The sequence below is a fragment of the Cetorhinus maximus genome, chromosome 9 (assembly GCF_964194155.1).
Source record: "Cetorhinus maximus chromosome 9, sCetMax3.hap1.1, whole genome shotgun sequence".
NCBI lineage: Eukaryota > Metazoa > Chordata > Chondrichthyes > Lamniformes > Cetorhinidae > Cetorhinus > Cetorhinus maximus.
Window position 1 is genome coordinate 108,283,512 of NC_135887.1, and position 21,292 is coordinate 108,304,803.

The following is a 21,292-nucleotide window of genomic DNA, read 5'->3' on the forward strand; positions in this document are numbered from 1 at the left end:
GGTGCGTACAACATTGTAAGCCTGCCTGCAGCAACACTGCTGCCATCTCTTGCTGCTGCTCTGACTCCTGACCGCTGGCAAAGCTGCTCTCTCAGGCGAGACTAGCGTGGGGAGTGCTGGCAGGGCTGCACTCTACCGGCAGGAACTGGTGTGGGGCACAGACAGGGCTGCCCTCTACCAGCAGAGACCAGACTGGGGAAGGAGGATGTGGGGAAATAGACAGTCATGCCGGAGTGGGCGAGGGGGTGTATAGGTTTCAGATGCCCAAGGAAGGGAGTGAGGGATGGCAGGTAGAGAAATGACTGACGGTGGGTGCAATTATGAGGAACAAGGGAGGGAAGGGCTGCGGAGGAATGACTAGGGGTGGAGGAACTGGGGGGGTTTATTAGAGCATGAGAGGGAAGGGGTGCACACAGACCCATCACTGTGGGAGAGGGTTATTTGCAGGAAGGGTATGACTACCATGTCATGTTGCCTGAGGTGACATTGGAGGGCCCCAGCCTGCTTTGGGTCTCCTGCTGTGGGGCAGGTGCACCCTCCACGGCCTGAGCAGCTGGAGCTGATGGGGTCACAGGCAGAGGGGATTGGGAATGGCTGAACACCCTCGAAGTGTCCTGTGTGGATGGTTCGGGTGTCCAGCAGAAGCTCCTCCTCCCCTTGTGTACCTGAGGGCTCCTCTCTGGCTCCTGGAGGAAAAGGGCACCTGAAGTGATTTTGAGGTGCCCTGTACCCCTCTCGCCAAGCCATGGATCCCATCCATGCCTAGAGCGATGGAGTGATGATCCGAACACAAATCAGGCTAAAACACCTGGACTGTGGTCTCCAAGGCGGCCGCCACCTTCCCATGGAGACCTCGAGGTGATCACATGCTGGAACCACGACATCAGAGAGAATGCAGACAGAGTCCTCCATCCTTCGTTCTAGTCTGGAAACTGCCTCTGACAGCTCTGCCTGATGTTCCCCTGCCTGCCTTTGCATCTCTAGCATGTGTACAGTGGCCTACTGCAGAGGCTGATCATCAGACTCGGACTCAGCAGGGGCCTGTTCTCCCACAGTCTCCGAGTGCCGGGGCCTGGGCTGTCATTGCCTCCGACTGCTGGGGAGATGTGTCAGTGAGGTGTTCTTTAGATAGTGAACCCAACCCTAATCTAGATATAGGGCCCACTGAGGTGTGTGTCTCTGTGCTGGTGGAGGGTGGAGGTGAACGCAGTGATGGCTCTACATCTAGTGGATCCTCAGCACCATCATCTGATGTGGGCTTGGGGCTGGGTTGAGGGGCTGGTTGTAGATATGTCCTGGCCAGCTCCTGCTAGTACCTGAAAGAGGGAAAAGGTAGAATTAGTTCCTGAGTAGACAGAATCCGACATTACATTTAACTCACTGTGAAGGTCATGATGTACCCGACTAATGGAGGGTTACCCCAACTGGGGGAAGCCAATCTCACCTTTGCCACAGGAGCGATCCCTGTCCAACATACCTGCCTCCTCCTCAAAGGGAGTCAGATCCTGGATCTTGGGGGTTCCTCCACCAGCCTGGGATCTCCCCTCTTGTTGTGGGCTAGCTTTTCCTATATGAAGACAGATGGAATGGAATGTGATGGAACAGATGGAAGAGAGGTTGGGAAGCATACATTGCTGCCGTATGTGCTGTGCCCTCCCCAGTAAGGGCAGAAAATGTTGAGTGTGCAAGATAGTACATGAGATTGTGGTGATGTTAAAGTGTGTGTGAGACATTCAATCAAGATGACCCTTATGCTATTAGTGTTTGAATCCCTGTGGACTGTAACCCTTAGAGTGCCCGATGCCCTTATGAGAGTGCGAGTCTAGAGTGAATGGAAGGTAGACTTACCCTGGTGGAGCGAATGAGATCATTCATCCTCTTCCTGCACTCCAGCGCATTTCTTTTCAGTGGGCCATGGGCACAGGCCTCCCTGGCAAACTCCTCCCTGGCTGGCAAGATCAGGATGGTTGACCTCCTGGTGCCACCCCTCGGGAAGAGGACATCATGGTGATCGCACACGGCCTGGACGACAGTCACCAGGGAGTCGTGGCTGAATTGTAGCACATGGGGCTTTCTTCTCCCAGCAGACATTGTGTTTGGTGACAGCATACAGTGCACCTGCAGAGAGTGAATGTGTGTTTGGACACCTCTTAAATATGGCGCCTGAGGTACCTCATGAGGTAGTGGCAGACGGGTAAATTACTGCCCACCCCACCGAGTGATTCGGTGAGCAGCTCTCTGATGCATAACTAATGAGCTTTCGAGCAGAAAATCCGGCCGTCGACTATCCCACCTGCCACCGCACTTAGGGCGGAATCGTCCCAGATTCACATTGAGTGCGGTAGCAGGCAGGAAGAAGGACGTTTTATCCACCAGCCGAAATGATAGCTTTTCATGCTGTAGCATCCCAATCCTGCCTCATTAATCATGCATTCCCAGCAAACACGCTGTTTCACTGGTGGGCAGCCTCCGATTCACCCTCACCTTGCCATTTACTCATGCTGGGTGCCATACTTAAAGTGCAGCCATGGACAGACATCTCAGTGCTTCCAGCCCAGGAGGGCACCGGTGTAAACGTGGCCCCAAAAGCCATGAAGAGTGCAGCCCCCCAATTCCGTGGCGCATCACTGGGATGCCTTCTGGACACCGTTGGAGTGCGCTGCGGTGTCCTCTACCCCCGGTCTGGCTGCAGGAGGCCCATCAGTGTCACCACTCCGGCTTGGGAGGCGGTGACAGTGTTGGTCAGTGCCAGTGCTGCAGAGAAAAGGTTGGCCATCCAGTGCAGAAAAAGGATGAATGATCTCATCCATGCCGCCTGGGTAAGGCAGCCATCTCATCACTCTAAACTCACATACTCACAAGCCCATCACACCTTCACTGGCATCTTACTCACTGCCAGCTCAAGGGACATCACTACTCACTCTCTCACACAGACCCTCACATCTAAACCTGGCCTCACCTCCTCTGGAGACTGCCTCCTCAGCCCTCAACCTCTTGAGGCCACTTGCACGGATCATCATGTGTCCCCGCACACACCCTGGGTTACCCTCCTTCCCCAGTACAGCCCTCACCCTGCAACCTCTTCCCTTGCCTGAGGCCACTTCTCCCCCTTCCCCAAGCAAGCCCTAGTCCTGAAGCCATTGAAAAGCCTTATGGCTGGTCTGGTAATTAGAGACCTGGCTCTGAACCCCTCTATAAGTGATGTGGTTGTGTCTGTGAAGCCTGCCGCTGATGACCGTGAGTGTTGCCGGAAGCAAGGTAGGCAAACAAGCCTCAAAGTCCCGAGGGAAGTGCAGCTCGCCTGGTGCATGTCACTTACGTTCAGTTGTGAAACAAACACATGCCGATGTGCCCCGATGATCCAGTATGGGAGAATGATTCCGGCGAGCTGGGCTTATAATGATATGCAGATGTATTACAACGCATTTTCATGACGTCTCGAAACCGATTTTGGCCTTCTCGCCATATTGTCTGCTCAGGCCCCCAAACATGCCCGATGCCAGCGGGCATGGAAAATTCCACCCTTAGTCTGAAAAACAGAAAATTCTGCCCATTGTAAGGACATTTTCAGGGTGGCCCTTCAACAGAGGTTAGACCCCCCAAGCAGCGTATCCAAAGGCCCTGATGCCTGTTTGAGGCAACCTCCTAGGATGACTAAAAAGTAAGCCTGATTAATTTAGCATAAGACCAAATACACACGAGATTGGCTTCAGACTACCACGGCTAAATTTATCAAGATTGCGTCCATTTCACATCGATATGTACCCATTTCTACCACATCTTCTAGAAAATTAACAGACATGATTAATAGAAAACAGGACAGATATGGCTTCTAATGAATATATATGAAAATGATACAATTTATTTATTGTCAAATTTTCAACTGTTGTCTGTGTTTTCTACTTTAACAGAACAAATACCAAAAGGACCAATTATTGGAAGCATCTGTGGCTTTGTTGTGCTTTGTGCAGTATATTTGGGATTTTATTTCTGGAACAAAAAACGTAAAAGTAAGGTCCTTTTCATTTTCATAAGGAATAACTACAAATGATAAAGTGAGAACTTCCTGATTATTGGACTTTTTGCTTGGAAATTTAATTAAAGATATTGAATATTTGTTAATGTATTGAACTGCAGAAAGATTTCTTGGCAAGGAATCACAATTTGTGGATTTGCTTTGTTTTCTCTAACACTGGTTTTGACTAGCATTGGTTGGCCTCATTATGATAATCATTGGTTTCACCACGGGGCTGTTAATCCTTTCATCACAAGTCATTGCAGCACATAAGGATGCCATTCAGTCTATCGAGTCCATGCTGGCTCTCTGTGGGGCAGTCCAGTCAGTCTCACTCGTCAGTTGTATCCCCTGCAGGTTCATTTCCCTTGTTCCCATCCAATTTCCTTTTGAAATCATTGATTACTTCCACTCCCACACCACCATGTAAGGCACGGAGTTCCAGGTCATCATCACTCCCGCGTAAAATAAGTTCTTCTTCACATCCCCCCTGCATCTCTTGCCCAAAACCTTAAATCTGTGTCATATAATCCTTGGACCATCAGCCTTTTTTAAATCTACCTTAACTAGATTTGTCTTAATCTTGCACACCTTTAGCAAATCTCTCTAATTGTGGCCTAACCAGGGTGTCATAAAAGTTCAGCATAACTTCCTAGCTCTTGTACTCAATATCTTTCCTTATGATGCCTGTGATCCCATATGCTTTGCTAACTCCTCTTTCGATATGTCCTGCCACCTTTAAAAATCTATGCTTGAGAACCTCTGTCCTTGCACACTCTTTGGAACTAGCTTTACCATCAAATATAGATCGTCTCTCCTTACCCCTTCAGCAAAATGCATCACCTAGCACTTCAGTGCATTAGTGTCCATCTGCCTCCTGTTTGCCCATTCTACTAGTCTATCCATATCCTCTTGCAGTTGCTTTGTAACATTTTCAGTGTTTGCCACATCCCCACGCTTGGTATCATTAGCAAATTTTGAAATTTTACCCTATATTCCAATATCCAAGTTATTTATATATATCAAAAAAAGCAATGGTCCTACCACTGACCCTTGGGGAACATGACTGTCTACCATCTTCCATTCTGAAAAACAACCATTCACCATGACTCGCAGTTTTATATCCTTAAGCCAATTTTTTCTCCAAGCTGACACCGACCCTCCAATTCCATCGGTAGCCTTTAATGGATGGTGCAGTTTCCCACCTGCCACAGAAAAGTTTTGTGAGGAACTCCTCTCTGCTGTCTGGGGTAGCCTGACAGCTATTTAATGCTTGGAGGAGGAAGGCCTGCCTCGGACAGCTGCTGGCCATCTGATGACCAGCAGCTCTTTGGTCCCAGCAGCACCACTGCAATCAGTCCTTGTGAAGAAGAGCCAGGAGCCAGATTTACGTTAAGCCTAGCGGGCTAGCCACTTAAGGGCCTGAATTGGGGTGAGGGTGGGCACCCTAGGCCTCGCTCCCCCTCCCCTGCCCCAAATATTGCAGTGAGGTCGGGGCTGGGCTGTTAGGCAATGGGAAAGTCACCTACAGAATTTTACAGGACCTCACCCGACTGCAAGCCCCCACCAACACTACCCTATGGAGGGGGCTGCAAAATCCTGCCCCAGAAACTTCAATTTTGTCAACCAGTCTTTTAATTCGCATTTGTCATTTTCTTTAAATCCACATAGACTGCATTCTCTTCATCAAAAAATTCAATTAGTCAAAAACGATCTGCCTTTTACAATTCCATGCTGCATCTTCTTAATTAATTCAAACCTCTCCAAGTGCCTGTAAAATTTTTCTCTGATTATTGTTTTTAAAATTTTACCCACCATTGATGTTAAACTGACCAACTGTGGTTACCAGGAATCTCGTTACACCTTCCCTTCAACAAGGGTGTCACCTTTGCCACTTTCCAACCCTCTAGCACCTCATCCACATTGAGGAATGATTTGAAGATTATGGCAAACCCTTCTGCTATCCCCACTTCCCTTCGATAACCTGGGATAGAAGGTATCCAGACCAGGCGACTTATCCACTCTGTGTATAGACAGCCTTTCCAGTACGTCCTGCCCATCAATTTTCATAACGCCCATTACCTTAGCATCCTCTTCTTTAGTAAACCCCAATACAAAGTACTCATTAAGTGTCCTAGTGCTGCCCTCCACCTCTAAGCATATATTCACCTGACTGTCCCAAACAAGCCCCACCCTACTTCTTACTACCTGTTTTCTATTTACATAATGAAGATTTTTGGGTTCTGTATATGTTAGTTGTCATTCTATTCTAATGTTCTCTCTTTGTGAATTTTATTTTGCTCTTCACTGCTTTTCTCAACTTATTATATTTAGCCTAGTTCTCACTTGAGGAATTCATCTGATATGCATCATGCACCCCATTTCTTGATTCATCATATTATCTATCACGCTTGCCATCCAAGAAGCCCTGGTTTTGGTTCCCCTGCCTTTCCCTTTTGGTGGAGTATATCTAGCTTATACCTCAAACATTTCACCTATTGTTCTGATAAAGTTACATTTTTCTGTCAAATTTTGATTCTATTTTGCCCTGGCAAGATCCCCTCTCATTCCATTGAAGTTAGCCCCCTTGCAAATTAGAAGTTCGACTGTAGATTGTTCCTTGCTCTTCTCCATTAGTTATGATACAATGATCACTCTTACCCAATTGCTCCCCAACAGATGTTTGATCTAATTGGCCAACCTCATTCCCCAACATCAGATCCAGCGATGCCTTGTTTCTAATTGGACCAGAAACATACTAATCAAGGAGGTTCTCCAGGATACATTTCAAAAATTCCTCCCCATCCTTACCTTTTCCTCTAACATTATCGCAGACAATATTTGATTAAAAAAAGTACCCGAATATAACTATTCTACAGTTCTTACACACCTCTAATATTTTCCTCCAGAATTGCCCCTCCATCTTCTTCTCTCTCTCACTATTTGGAGGCCGTACACTTTTTGCTTCTCAACTCCAAACAAGTGGATTCTGTGCTTACCCCCTTAAGCACATTCTCTCTTTCCAACAGTACAATCTCTTCTCTAATCAGTACTGCCATCCAACTGCCTTTATTCCTTCCCTATCTCTTCTGACCACTTTGGACCTGTGAACATTAAGTCCCCAGTTTTCAATATTTTTAAGTCACACTTCCATTATTACCACTACATCATGTTCGCACACAACTATTTTGCTTGCAGCTCACAAAGCTTCTTCACCATACTTTGTGTGTTTACATACATGCATTCTCAATCTGTCTTTGTATTCCTCATAATCGTTCTTAGCTTGCTCCTATCTAATGTGTTATACTTCCTTTTGTAGTCCTATCCAACACTGTCACTCCTTTAAGCACCTTTATTCCACTTTTCTACTTAGATATTCTGGTCCCAACGTTCCCTACTGCTCCTCTCCCCACAGCACCCCCCAATTAATTTTGAACCCTCCCTAACCAAGGTAGAGAGCCTTCCCCCAAGGACATTGGTCCCGGTCTTGTTGAAATCTAGTTCCAGTTCCCCGCACTGTGTGGAACTCATGATGAGGGTAACAGAAATGCTATCTCCCTGCCTATCTATGTAATCTCCTATACTGCATTGCTAAACTTTGCTGTTCCCCCCCATGCAATACTTTGGCCGTTGGTGCCATGATCTGGACTGCACACTTTCTGGGTGTTGGCGCCCAGCAGTCTCCAATGATGAGTACCAGTTTCAGAGTGGCACATACCCTGAAGAGGCCTGCACTTCCTCTCACTTCCTACTCCTCTGGATGGTCATCCATCTACTATCCTGAACTCTTAGTGCCTATGAGGTGGCCACCTCTTGGAACATATGATCCAGGAAACTGGCTCATGCTCTGAAGTGACTCCAGATGTCCTTCAAGAAGCCCTCTTTCCCACAACACCCATTCAATCGTGCGTTCAGCTTCCAAATTTTGTTATCTCAATGCCGATTTGTATGTGACTCAGGAAATAATCCATATAACCTTTGAGATGCGGCCCTTTAATTAGCTGCTAGATCCTGATAATCTCCGAATAGGATCGCTTTCCTACTCTTTACCATGTTGTTGGTCCCAACATGGACTTCAATAATTGGATCCACCCATCCATCTCCGAAATCATTTCATGCCAGTTTGAGATGTCCCTCACCCCAGCACTACTTAGATAACAAACCATATAGGACTCTCGATCCTGCTTACCAAGAATGCTATCAGTCCCCTTAATTATTGAATCTCGTGCAAGTAGCACACTAAGCTCCCCCTCCTCCTCCTCCCACTTTTGACAATCTGCTGCTCCAATGATGGTATTATTTGTATTCTGCCTATCTGCCAGGCTATCCACACTGGGAGCAGGTATATTGTACCTGTTCAATGGGATCAATTTCTACGGTTTCTACCTAACCTGGGTTCCCTCGAATCTGCACATAAATGGTCACACTAACCGCATTCTGAGCCTGTACATCTTTATAAGATGTCACCAAAATCTAGAGAAAATTGGCCAGATACTGTTTCCACCCTTATGTGTCACAGTGTCTCCACTTCACAATATAGCTCAATGATTCTGCACCAGAGAAATTTGAAGTGGGGACATGTCCTGTAGATGTGTTCGTTTGGGACAGTCTCACAGTCCAGAAATGCCCACCTACTGCAGTCTAGACAGAAAACTTGCTCTGCTATAACTTAGTATAAATTTTATAATAACCAGATGTTTGGTTCTGCTTCATTATACTTGAAAAATGAAAGAGTTGAGAAAAATGTTACATTCAAATGGTATCAAAAATTCCTAATACAAAGTGTTTAAACGAGAATCTAGAATGTCGTACTTACAAAACTGTCACATTCAGGATTCAACTTGGGTCAGTCTGTGCCTGCTAATATATTTTGATTGCATTGTTGTTTAAGGACAAAGCAAACCAAAGGAAATTGAAGATGATATTGTCAGAGCTCTTATTAAGAAGCGAAGTTCTCAATCTCCAAGGGGTAAATATTTATGCTAAGTACATAATTTCCATTCTTATAAATTTAATCTGAACACACTCAGTCATATGTTCAACAACAATTAGGAGACAGATAATTTCAGGTAAATTTCAATGGGAGAGGGTCAGTCCAAACTTTTCATTATCCAGACTGAAAGTTTCAAAATACAAAGTGTTTAAACGAGAATCTAGAATGTCGTACTTACAAAACTGTCACATTCAGGATTCAACTTGGGTCAGTCTGTGCCTGCTAATATATTTTGATTGCATTGTTGTTTAAGGACAAAGCAAACCAAAGGAAATTGAAGATGATACTGTCAGAGCTCTTATTAAGAAGCGAAGTTCTCAATCTCCAAGGGGTAAATATTTATGCTAAGTACATAATTTCCATTCTTATAAATTTAATCTGAACACACTCAGTCATATGTTCAACAACAATTAGGAGACAGATAATTTCAGGTAAATTTCAATGGGAGAGGGTCAGTCCAAACTTTTCATTATCCAGACTGAAAGTTTCAAAATAAAAGCAAAATACTGCGGATGTGGTAAATCTGGAATATAAACAGAAAATACTGGGAAAACTCAGCAGGTCTGGCAACATCTGTGGAGAGAGAGAAACAGAGTTAACATTTTGCACTGAAGAAGAGTCATACAGAATCGAAACATTAACTCTGTTTCTCTCAAAGATTCAAAAGTTGGTTCAGCATCACAGAAGAGATTCCCAGGCAGTGACTGAAATGCAGGTGTAATGGAGATCATCGTTGAAATATGCTCAGCACGGTCCCAAAAACAACAAATAACAAATGAAGAGGGGACTCAGTAGAGCACATACCCCTGCCACGCTGTGTGAACTCAATATTATTATAAACATTCAGCTCTTCCTTGAGGCATTTCCCTGCCTGGTTGATGCTCTGCAACCACAAAGCTGAAAATTTCAATATTTTTATTAAGAGCTTAAAGTCTCTTACTGAGGAGGCTTTAGGCCAATGCACATCCAACAAGCTGCTCTGAAAACACTGCTCACATTTTGATAGCTGTGACAAATATGACCGCAGTAGCTGACAGAATTCACAACATCCTTTAAAAAAATACAATTTTCCTATCTCCCAATGTTAAAGGATACATTTAAAAAAAAAATAGGATCTGAATCCAGATCTGCATCTTCACCAAAAACTAATCCATTCTTTCTTGGGCCATCACCTATTTGTGTACTAATTTTCGTTGAAATCGGTTCATTAGTTTTTAAAATATATTGTTTACAGACATACAAATAGACTAACAAATGGGTAAAAACATTACCTCCACCCAGCTTTAATGTTGTAGACTATTCTGGGCTTTTTTGGTGGCATTGGTTGAGAGAAAATAATGATTTACTATAACCAGAGAGCAACCTGTTCTTCTTATAAAAGTGTCAAGGGATCTTTTACATCCACCTGAGCAATCAGATAGTCCTTAGTTTAATACATCCTTGAGAAATTGGCACCTTCAACTATGTAGCACTCCCTCAGTCGAGCACTGAAGTGTCACCTGGATTCTGTGCTCAAGCCTGAGAGTGGAGCTCGAACCCACAACATTATGAATTAAAACCGAGATTGCTACCAGCTGAGCCAACTGGAAGACTGAAGGTCCTGTAGACAGGCCTCTGTGATGGGATTCTGTTAGATATTAGCAATGATTAACACAATCCATTCAGCATATAAGCTCCTGAATACTAAATTAACAGATTTTCTTACCATATAACGCCAAATATTATCTGACCAACTTGATGAGCTCAGCTCAGCATAGAAGAACACTGTGGCCAGGATATTGAGGTCGGTGATCGAGGGGCGGGGCCCGGCATGTAAAATGATGCGGGATGACGTCAGGCGGAACTCCCAACGTCACCCCGCGTCATTTCCATTTTAAGGTCGGTGGGGTCGCAGACGAATCAGCTGTGCGCCCGCCGACCTGTCAATGGCCGATTGAGGCTGTTTAAAAAGTAATTAACGTAGTTAATGGACTTGCCTGTCTAACCTTAAAGTTGGCGGGGAGGCTGGGAGCCCTGGCGGGCTTCAGAAAAAGCATGAAACCTCACCCTCGGGCGGGATGAGGTTTCATGAAGGTTTTAAAATTGTTTTTAAAGTTTGAAAAAGGTGATGGCCATGTCCCAGCTCATGTTACAGTGTCACATGAGGGGACATGTCAGGGAAATTTGATGTTTGTGCATTTACCATTTTTGAATTTTTCGCCGATGTCCCTGAGGCAGCACTTTGCCTCAGGGAGATGAGTGCGCTCTTTCACGCGCATGCACGTAAGAGCGCATTCCCAACTTAGGAAATTTCCCCCCATTTGCACAGGGACGCATAGCGCTTCCTGGCGGATGTCATGCTGGGCGGGCCTTAATTGCTTAATTGGCCTTCCCACGTACACCCCTGATTGGGGGCACCGACTGGAGGCGTGCCTGCACGCACCTGCTCCTGTACATCCCCCCTCAACCGGGGGGGAAATTCTTCCGTGTGTGTGTTTACATAGTAGAGTTCACGATTCCCATAGGGTGGCTGTACACTAGAACTTGCAGTTCACTAATCCTGCTGGCTGAAACTAACTTTACTTATAAAGCTGCCTCAAGATGAGTAACAACAAATTATTCACTCGAAGAGGCTCAAACAGTGGTCCATTAGCTTGTTAATAGCCCAGTATAATCAAGGGAACTCAGTTTGAGCAGAACTTGTATGTAGCTTGGAGAAAGTGGGACATCTGCAATTGAGAGCCTATTAATTGTCCACCTAGTTGTTCAATAAACATTTCTGTCAATTCAGTTCCCAATCTGTGTCTAGATAAGAATAAATAGAAGAGAGTTGGAACATAAGAGTTTATATCGCAATAATGTCTTTTGTTTTCTAGCTCCACCTTCAATTAGTGCTATCAAGAAATCTTGTGAAATCATAGATGGTGAGGAAACCAATCTGAGTTGGGAAGTTACTCTGTTCAGTCCAGAGGTGGTGAACATTGTCACATCTGTGAAGAGGAAAGGGGAGCAGAAGGCAAAGAAGTTATTTCACTGGGAAATTTCAGCAGGGCAGTTATCAGGACCAAAGAGGGTAACTCGTCCCCTCAAAAATGTATGCAATTTATGTAAGAAAGATGATTCCTTCAGTGCTGAGGTGCCAGATTTACAACGTACATCTGACGGTTTCTGCATTCCCTGCTCTGTTACACTGTCTCCTGATGTATCCAAGGATGATGGTGCTAAGTTAATTGTTGAAGTTAAACGGGACACCAGTGAGGGAACCTGCACTGAAAGCACAGAACTGAAGGTCACAGCAGGTAATTTCTACATTTTGTACATCACACAAACTTATGGACATATGATTATGAAAACCTTCAGCTGGAAATCATGACAGCAACATAGAGAGAGTTTGAAATACTATTTGCCTTCCATTTACCAAATCCTGTGAACCCAGTGTTTTTACTTAGTTGGAGAAATATAGCCATTAGTGCAGAAAGGTTAATGATTTTCTGAAGCTTTGTCTAGATATGAAAATTAGCTGAGTTTCCTTACAGTTCCAGGCTGACCTCTTGCTCCATTTCTGCTCCCGGAAAGTGTCCATTTTCAGTTCATACTTCATGGTCAGAATTTTTAACTTGGCAGGTGGGGCATGTGCGAGTGTTAAATAAAACGTGTTGACATCAGCTGAGCATGCCTCATAAATATTCTGTTTCTGTTGCTTTAAAATATAGATTACCATGTTTTCGGGTGACATTCTGCACATTGAGTATAAATAAACAGATTAAACATCATTGAACAGCTGGAAACTAACAGATAATAATAATTATGACAGTTCTCATTTCAGTATTCACAATAAGCAAACGTTTGGTTCTGCTTCATTATACTTGAACAATGAAAGAGTTGAGACAAATGTTTCATCAAAGTGGTATCAAAAATTTCTAATACAAGGCATTTAAATGAGAATCTAGAATGATGTCACATAAATTGATACATTCAGGATTCAACTCGGGTCAGTTTGTGTGTCTGCTGATATATTTTTTTCTGCATTGTGGTTCAGGACGACAAAAATCAAAAGAAAGTCAAGATGATACTGGCAGTGGCGTTCTTGAGATGATTCCTCACAATAAAAGAGGTAAATACTTACGCCAAGTACATAATTTCGATTCTTATCACTCGGCACTCAGTATATATTCTCTTACAATAAAAATACATATAATCTCAGCCTGGATTTCAATGGAAGAGGGGCTTTCCAAACTTTTCTTTGAATCTTTATAAAGTCTAAAAAGTTGGTAGAGTATCAGAGAAGAGAATCTAGGATAGTGACAGAATTGCAGGTGTACTGAGGGAAATATTCATGTTAACCACAGCATTGTCCCACCAATAACAGGTGAAAAGAATACAAATACAAAAGCAAAGTACTGCAGATGCTAGAAATCTAGAATAAAAACAGAAAATGCTGGAAACACTCAGCAGGCCAGGCAGCATCTGTGGAGAGAGAAACAATTAACATTTCAGGTTGTGATACTTCATCTGTTCTAACGAAGGATCATCAGTCTAAAACATTAACTCTGTTTCTCTACACAGATGCTGCCTGACCTGCTTAATGTTTCCATCATTTGCTACTTTTTTATTATAAAAGGAATGCTAGTTTATTTTAAGCTTTTTGGTGGCTTTGGTTTAGGGCAGGAGTGTGGAACCTTTTTGTGTAAAGAGCCATTCATACATGGACAAAATCAGTTGTGGGCACAGACACATAAAAATCAACTCAATTTAGTTTTTCAGAGCGAAGACAGAAACGTTCAACTCACCCACTGGTTTAATGCGATGGCTGAATTTGAATATTATATTGTTAAATATTATTATAGTAATTTAGCTGATGCTTCTACCCAAAGCAAATTCGTAACAACGATGATAAATGCTATTTTGAAGATGCTACTTTCATGGGTCTATATTTTTGGGAATTTTGTTCAAGTAGTCACAATGGCGAATACACTGTCACCATTACATTATAGGTTGCTGAGTACCAACTTACACCAGGGTCTCTCATCATATAATGGTAAGAACTGTCTGGCCATCCTGATGTCCTCAGTTCAGTTCACAAAGAGCACTTTGTGTATATTTCAGTTTACTAATTCTGCAGGCTACGTAAATCCCCACCAACACTACCCTATGGAGGGGGCTGCAAAATCCTGCCCCAGGAACTTCAATTTTGTCAACCAGTCTTTTAATTGGCATTTGTCATTTTCTTTAAATCCACATAGACAACATCCACTGCATTCTCTTCATCAAAAGATTCAATTAGTCAAAAACGATCTGCCTTTTACAAATCCATGCTGCATCTTCTTAATTAATTCAAACCTCTCCAAGTGCCTGTTTAAATTTTTCTCGGATTATTGTTTTTAAAATCTTACCCACCACTGATGTTAAACTGACTGACTGTGGTTACCAGGAATCAACAAAGGTGTCACATTTGCCACTTTCCAATCCTCTAGCACCTCATCCACATTGACGGATGATTTGAAGCTTATGGCAAACCCATATGTTTGCTATAAACTCTGCTATTCCCACTCCCCTTCGATAACCTGGGATAGAAGACATCCAGATGAAGCGCCCTATCTATTCTGAACATAGGCATCCTTTCCAGTACATCCTGCCCATCAATTTTCAGCACATCCATTACCTCAGCATCCTCTTCTTTAGTAAACCCCAATACAAGGGTACTCATTAAGTGTCCGAGCCTTGCCCGCCACCTCTAAACATATATTCATCCTACTGTCCCGAACAGGCCTCACCCCACTTCCTACCACCTGTTTACTATTTACATAATGTAGAAGATTTTTGAGTTTAGTATATGTTAGTTGCCATTCTGTTCTCATGTTCTCTCTTTGTAAATCTTATTTTCCTCTTTATTTCTCTTCTCAACATATATTTAGCCTGGTTCTTACCTGAGGAATTCACCTGATATGCATCATATACCCTATTTTTTGATTCATCATATTCTCTATTGCTCTTGCCATCTAAGAAGCCCTAGTTTTGTTTCCCATGCCTTTCCCTTCTGATGGAGTATACCTGGCTTATGCTTGAAACATCTGTTCCTTAAAGATCACCCATTGTTCTGATACAGTTACATTTTTTCTGTCCAACTTAGGTTCCATTTTACCCTGGCAAAATCCCCTCTCATTCCATTGAAGTTAGCCCTCTTCCAAATTAGAAGTTCTACTTTAGATTGTTCCTTGCTCTTCTCCATTACTTATGATACAATGATCACTCTTACCCAATTGCTCCGCCACAGATGTTTGATCTAATTGGCCAACCTCATTCCCCAGCATCAGATCCAGCAATGCCTCATTTCTAATTGGACCAAAAACATACTAATCAAGGAAGTTCTCCTGAACACATTTCAAAAATTCCTCCCCCTCCTTACCCTTTCCTCTAACATTATCCTAGTCAATATCTGGGTAACAAACGTACCCCAATATAACTATTCTACATTTCTTACAAAGCTCTAAGATTTTCCTCCAGAACTGCCCCTCCATCTCTTCCTCTCACTATTTGGAGGCCATGCACTTTTTGCTTCTCAACTCCAATCAAGTGGAATCTGTGCTTACCCCCTTAAGGACATTCTCCCTTTCCAACACTGCAATCTCTTCTCTAATCAGTACTGCCACCCAACTTCCTTTATTCCTTCCCTATCTCTTCTGACCACTTTGGATCTGTGAACTTTAAGTCCCCAGTTTTCATTATTTTTAAGCCAGACTTCTATTATTGCCAGTAGTCCATGTCCGCACACAACTATTTTGGTTGTAGCTCACAAAGCTTATTCACCATACTTTGTGTGTTTACATACATGCATTCTCAACCTGTCTTTGTATTCCTCATAATCATTCTTAGCTTGCTGCTACCTAATATGTTACACTTCCTTTTCTAGTACAATTGAACACTGTCCCTACTTTAAGCACCTTTATTCCACTTTTCTACTTCAATACTCTGGTGCTCAATGCTCCCAACTGCTCCTCTCCCCACAGCAACCCCCAATTAAGTTTGAATCCTCCCTAACCAAAATAGTGAACCTTCCCCTGAGGACATTGGTCCCAGTCTTGCTGAGACCTAGTTCCAATGTCCCACACTGTGTGGAACCCATGAGGGTAACAGAAACGTCTGTCCGCCTGCGTAACTATGGAATCTCCTATACTGCATTGCTAAACCTTGCTGTTCCCCCCATGCAATCATTTGTCCGTTGGTGCCATGATCTGGACTGCACTCTTTCTGGGTGTTGGCACCCAGCAGTCGCCAATGATGAGTACCAGTTTCAGAGTGGCACACATCCTGAAGACACCTGCACTTCCTGTCTCTTCCTACTCTTCTAGATGGTCACCCATTTGCTATCCTGAACTCTCACTGCCTATGAGGTGTCCACCTCCTGGAACATATGATCCAGGAAACTGGCTCATGCTCTGAAGTGACTCCAGATGTCCTTCAAGAAGCCCTCTTGCCCACACCACCTGTTCAACGATGTGTTCACTTCCCTAATTTATTTATCCCAATGCCGATTTGTTTGTGGCCTGGGAAATAATCCAGAGATTATAACCTTTGAGATGCTGCCCTTTAATTAGCTCCTAGATCCTAGGATCGCTTTCCTACTCTTTACCATGTTGTTGGTCCCAACATGGACTGCAATAATTGGATCCACCCATCCACCTCTGAAATCATTTCATGCCAGTTTGAGATGTCCCTCACCCCAGCACTAATTAGACAACAAACCATATAGAACTCTCGATCCTGCTTACAAAGAATGCTATCTGTCCCCTTAATTATTGAATCTCTTACAAATACCACACTAAGCTTTCCCTCCACCTCCTCCCACTTTTGACATTCTGCTGCTCCAATGATGATATTATTTGTATTCTGCCTATCTGCCAGGCTATCCACACTGGGAGCAGGTATACTGTACCAGTTAAATGGGGTCAATTTCTATGGTTTCTACCTAACCTGGGTTCCCCCGAATCTGCACATAAATGGTCACACTAACCGCATTCTGAGCCTGTACTTCTTTATGAGATGTCACCAAAGTCTAGAGAAAATTGACCAGATATTGTTTCCACCCTTATGTGTCACAGTGTCTCCACTTCACAATAAAGCTCAATGATTCTGTACTAGAGAAATTTGAAGTGGATACATGTCCTGTAGATGCGCTCATTTGGGATGGTCTCACAGGCCAGACTGCAGGACAGAAAACTTGCTCTGCTAGAACTTAGTATAAATTTTATAATAACCAGATGTTTGGTAAGAGGTAAACACTTATGCTAAGTACATAATTTCCATTCTTATCAGTTTAATCTGAGCACACTCAGTCATATATTCAACAACAATTAGGAGACAGATAATTTCAGGTAAATTTCAATGGGAGAGGGTCAGTCCAAATTTTTCATTATCCAGACTGAAAGTTTCAAAATAAAAGCAAAACACTGCGGATGTGGTAAATTTGAAATAAAAACAGAAAATGCTGGAAAAACTCAGCAGGTCTGGCAGCATCTGTGGAGAGAGAGAAACAGAGTTAATGTTTTGCACTGAAGAAGAGTCATACAGAATCGAAACGTTAACTCTATTTCTCTCAAAGATTCAAAAGTTGGTTCAGCATCACAGAAGAGATTCCGGGGCAGTGACTGAAATGCAGGTGTAATGGAAATCTTCGTTGAAATATGCTCAGCCATGTCTCAAACGAAGAGGGGACTCAGTAGCGCACACACCATTGCCACGCTGTGTGAACTCAACATTATTACAATTTTACAGCTCTTCCTCGAGGCATTTTCCTGCCTGGTTGATGCTCTGCAACCACAAAGCTGAAAATATCAATATTTTTATTAAGAGCTTAAAGCCTCTTACTGAGGAGGCTTTAGGCCAATGCACATCCAACAAGCTGCTCTGAAAACACTGCTCACATTTTGATAGCTGTGACAAATTTGACCACAGTAGCTGACAGAATTCACGACATCCTTTAAAAAAATACAATTTTCCTATCTCCCAATGTTAAAGGATACATTTTTAAAAAAAAACAGGATCTGAATCCAGATCTGCATCTTCACCAAAAACTTATCCATTCTTTTCTGGACCATCACCTATCTGTGTACTAATTTTCGTTGAAATCTGTCCATTAGTTTTTAAAATATATTGTTTACAGACATACAAATAGACTAACAAACGGGTAAAAACATTACTTCCGCCCACCTTTTAATGTTGTAGACTATTCTGGGCTTTTTTGGTGGCATTGGTTGAGAGAAAGTAGTGATTTACTACAACCAGAGAGCAACCTGTTCTTCTTATAAAAGTATCAAGGGATCTTTTACATCCACCTGAGCAATCAGATGGTCCTTAGTTTAATACATGTTTGAGAAATTGGCACCTTCAACTATGTAGCACTCCCTCAGTCGAGCACTGAGGTGTCACCTGGATTCTGTGCTCAAGCCTGAGAGTGGAGTTCGAACCCACAACATTATGAATTAAAACCGAGATTGCTACCAGCTGAGCCAACTGGAAGACTGAAGGTCCTGTAGACAGGCCTCGGTGATGGGATTCTGTTAGATATTAGCAATGATCAATACAATCCATTCAGCATATAAACTGCTGAATACTAAATTAACAGATTTTCTTACCATATAACGCCAAACATTAACTGACCAACTTGATGGCCACAGCTCAGCATAGAAGAACACTGTGGCCGGGATATTGTGGACGACTAGTGGGGGGCGGGGCCCGCTCGCCGACGCGTAAAATGTTGCGGGATAACGTCGGGCGGAACTCCCAAAGTCACCTCGCGTCATTTCCATTTTCAGCTCGGCAGCCGAATCAGCTGTGCTACCCCTTCGCTGGCACTGGCAGTGGAGACATCCTTGCTCACTCTGCTGTCCTTTTGGCCTTGATGACCTTGGCAGGCATCCTCTGGCCTGTGGAGCCTGTGCTGGCCCTGCCTGGGAAGGAGTGGCCAGTGCCACAGCTGGCATCTCCCCAGTTGCTGCAGCCTCATCAGATGCCATAGCTACTGGCAAAAGGGGCGGAGGAGCTGCTGCCATGATCCAGAGTGCCCTGAGAGGAGCCTGCAGAGATGACAGGCAGCTCGCGCGCCAACGTTAGGTCACTTTGGACCTCTCTGCTCACCATTGATGGACGGGCACCTAGCTGGGTGCCCAATCCATCTCCAACACTGACACTGACCAGCTGAGGATATTGCCGGTGTGAGGGCTTGCAGGTCTGAGCACATTCCCAGGAATCCCTGTTTGAGTCTCTGGAGTAGCCTCTCCATGAGAGTCGCCATTCTCTCAATGGAGGCGGCACTACGCTCGGCCATGAGGGTCAACGCAGTGCTTATGCTCCACATGGACTCCAACATCATGGGCACTATGGCACACGTTCCCTCATGTATCTCTGCCCAGATCCTCCCACACACTCTGCTGGACATCCAGCATCTGCTGCCTCATGAACAACCCCAGAGGCTCATCATCAGCCATTGATTGAGCATTGTCCTGGTCCCCAGCAGTCCTCCAACTGCCGACACTCTGGGCACTCTCTGCCTCCGCCTGCACCTCAAGTGAGTGTGAAGTGCCCTCACCAATGTGCACCGATAGACTACACAGTGATGTTATGCCCACCGAGGTGCTGGTATCGCACTGGTGCCAGCTTGACAGAGTGGGCGTGACGCTGGTGCGTGCTCAGCATGCTTGTCCGCAGGGGTCAGGGGTTGGCCTTCATGCTCCACATAAGGAACTGCTGGTGAGCCTAAAAGGGGGAAGAAGGAGATGTCATTAGTTTAAATCATGAAACTGTCACTGTGCATGCCAGGCACCCTGATAAGACAGAGGTTTGAATCATGGTGCCCTCGTCTTCAGATTATCAATGGGGATTCCAGGTTCGAGGCTCATATCATTGACATTTGCCACTCACACTCAAACACCCCTGAAGTCCACGGGGGAGGGGTGCGGGGGTGTCCAGCCCTTAACTGTTCTGCAAAGTGACCCATGCCAACATGGGACTCACCCTTCCCGATCGCAGCAGATCGTTGAAGCACTTACACCACTGGACCCATGTGCATCTCACCGCGTCGTGGCTGCTGACCCTCAATGTCAACTCCTCCCAGGCCTTTTTGTTGAGGGGAGGGGCCTCCTCCTACCATCCCTGGGGAGAAGGGTTTCTCTCCTCACTGCCGCCTCCTCCAGAAGGGCTGAAAGGCACTCGTCCGAAAAACACGGGGCCGACTGCCCAACCTTCCTGCCTTTCCTCCTGTCGTGTCCACCCACTATAGTCTCCATTGGCAACACTTCCGTGTCCCTTGGTGGCAGCCTTCCAGGGGCTGCCGAGGCCACATTAGAATCCGCCGCCGGGTCGCCATTGGACCCGGTGGACATCATGGCCCCGCCCCCACCTGCTCCTTCGCACACATTCCAGGCCGTGTATCACACTAGGCTGGCCTTAATTGGCAGAGCACTGCCAATCTCAGGTGGCGTTTGGATTCCCGACCGCCCCCACTGACCCCCGCATGCCAAGGGTAAAATTCTGCCCCATAAGTTCATATTTATAATTAATAGGTTTGTACTGCGTGAGCGTGACACACCCCATTCAGCGTTACATTATAGGCTACTGAGTACCAAATTACTTCTGGATTTCTTATCATATAACTAAGAACTATCTGGCCATCCTGATCTACTCAACCCAGTCAACATTAAAGCAGAGCACTTTGTGTGTATCTACACAATAAAGTCTATGATTCCCATACTTTTGATCTCCACATGAACTTTCAGTTCACTAATTCTGCTGGAGCAAAAACCAGCATTACTTACAAAGCTGGCATCACATGAGTAATGTCAAATCATCCTTTAAAGCGGCTGGAACAGTGGTCCAGCAACTTATTAATAAAAAAGTTAGGAATGAAGAGAACTCAATTTGAGCACAGCTCACAAGTAGTTTGAGAAAGTGAGTCAGCAGCAAATGAGAACCAAGCAATCATAATTGTTCAAAAAATATTGCTACCAGATCGGTTCATAATTTGTGTTTAAACAAGAATGCAAGAGAGAAAGTTGGAATATAAGTGTTCCTGTCAGCTTTCAAAAATTCCTAGTAGAAGTAACTTGAACAAGAGTTAGAATGATCTACTTGTGATAATGCCACATTCAGCATTCAAATGGTATTGATTCAGATCAATTTGTATGCCGGATAATATATATTGACCTCGTTGTTATTTAAGGGCAACAAAAACCAAAAGAAAATGAAGGTGATACTGAAAGAATACTTCCTGAAAACAAGACTGCTCCCTCTGAACGAGGTAAATACTATGC

At 44.3% G+C, this 21,292-nt stretch overlaps 1 protein-coding gene across 2 annotated transcripts in view; it reads left to right on the forward strand.

Annotated features, from left to right (window-relative positions):
- LOC144684897 (uncharacterized) overlaps window positions 1-21,292 on the forward strand; it is a 107,660-nt gene that overhangs the window by 10,651 nt on the left and 75,717 nt on the right. Inside the window, exons 4-9 of one of the 2 annotated variants that reach the window (XM_078549297.1) lie at window positions 3,912-4,010; window positions 8,907-8,984; window positions 9,262-9,339; window positions 11,864-12,286; window positions 13,027-13,101; window positions 21,202-21,279. In XM_078549297.1, coding sequence (XP_078405423.1) covers window positions 3,912-4,010; window positions 8,907-8,984; window positions 9,262-9,339; window positions 11,864-12,286; window positions 13,027-13,101; window positions 21,202-21,279 — 831 coding nt within the window. The remainder of the gene's footprint in view (window positions 1-3,911; window positions 4,011-8,906; window positions 8,985-9,261; window positions 9,340-11,863; window positions 12,287-13,026; window positions 13,102-21,201; window positions 21,280-21,292) is intronic. The other variant, XM_078549298.1, reaches the window with a different exon arrangement.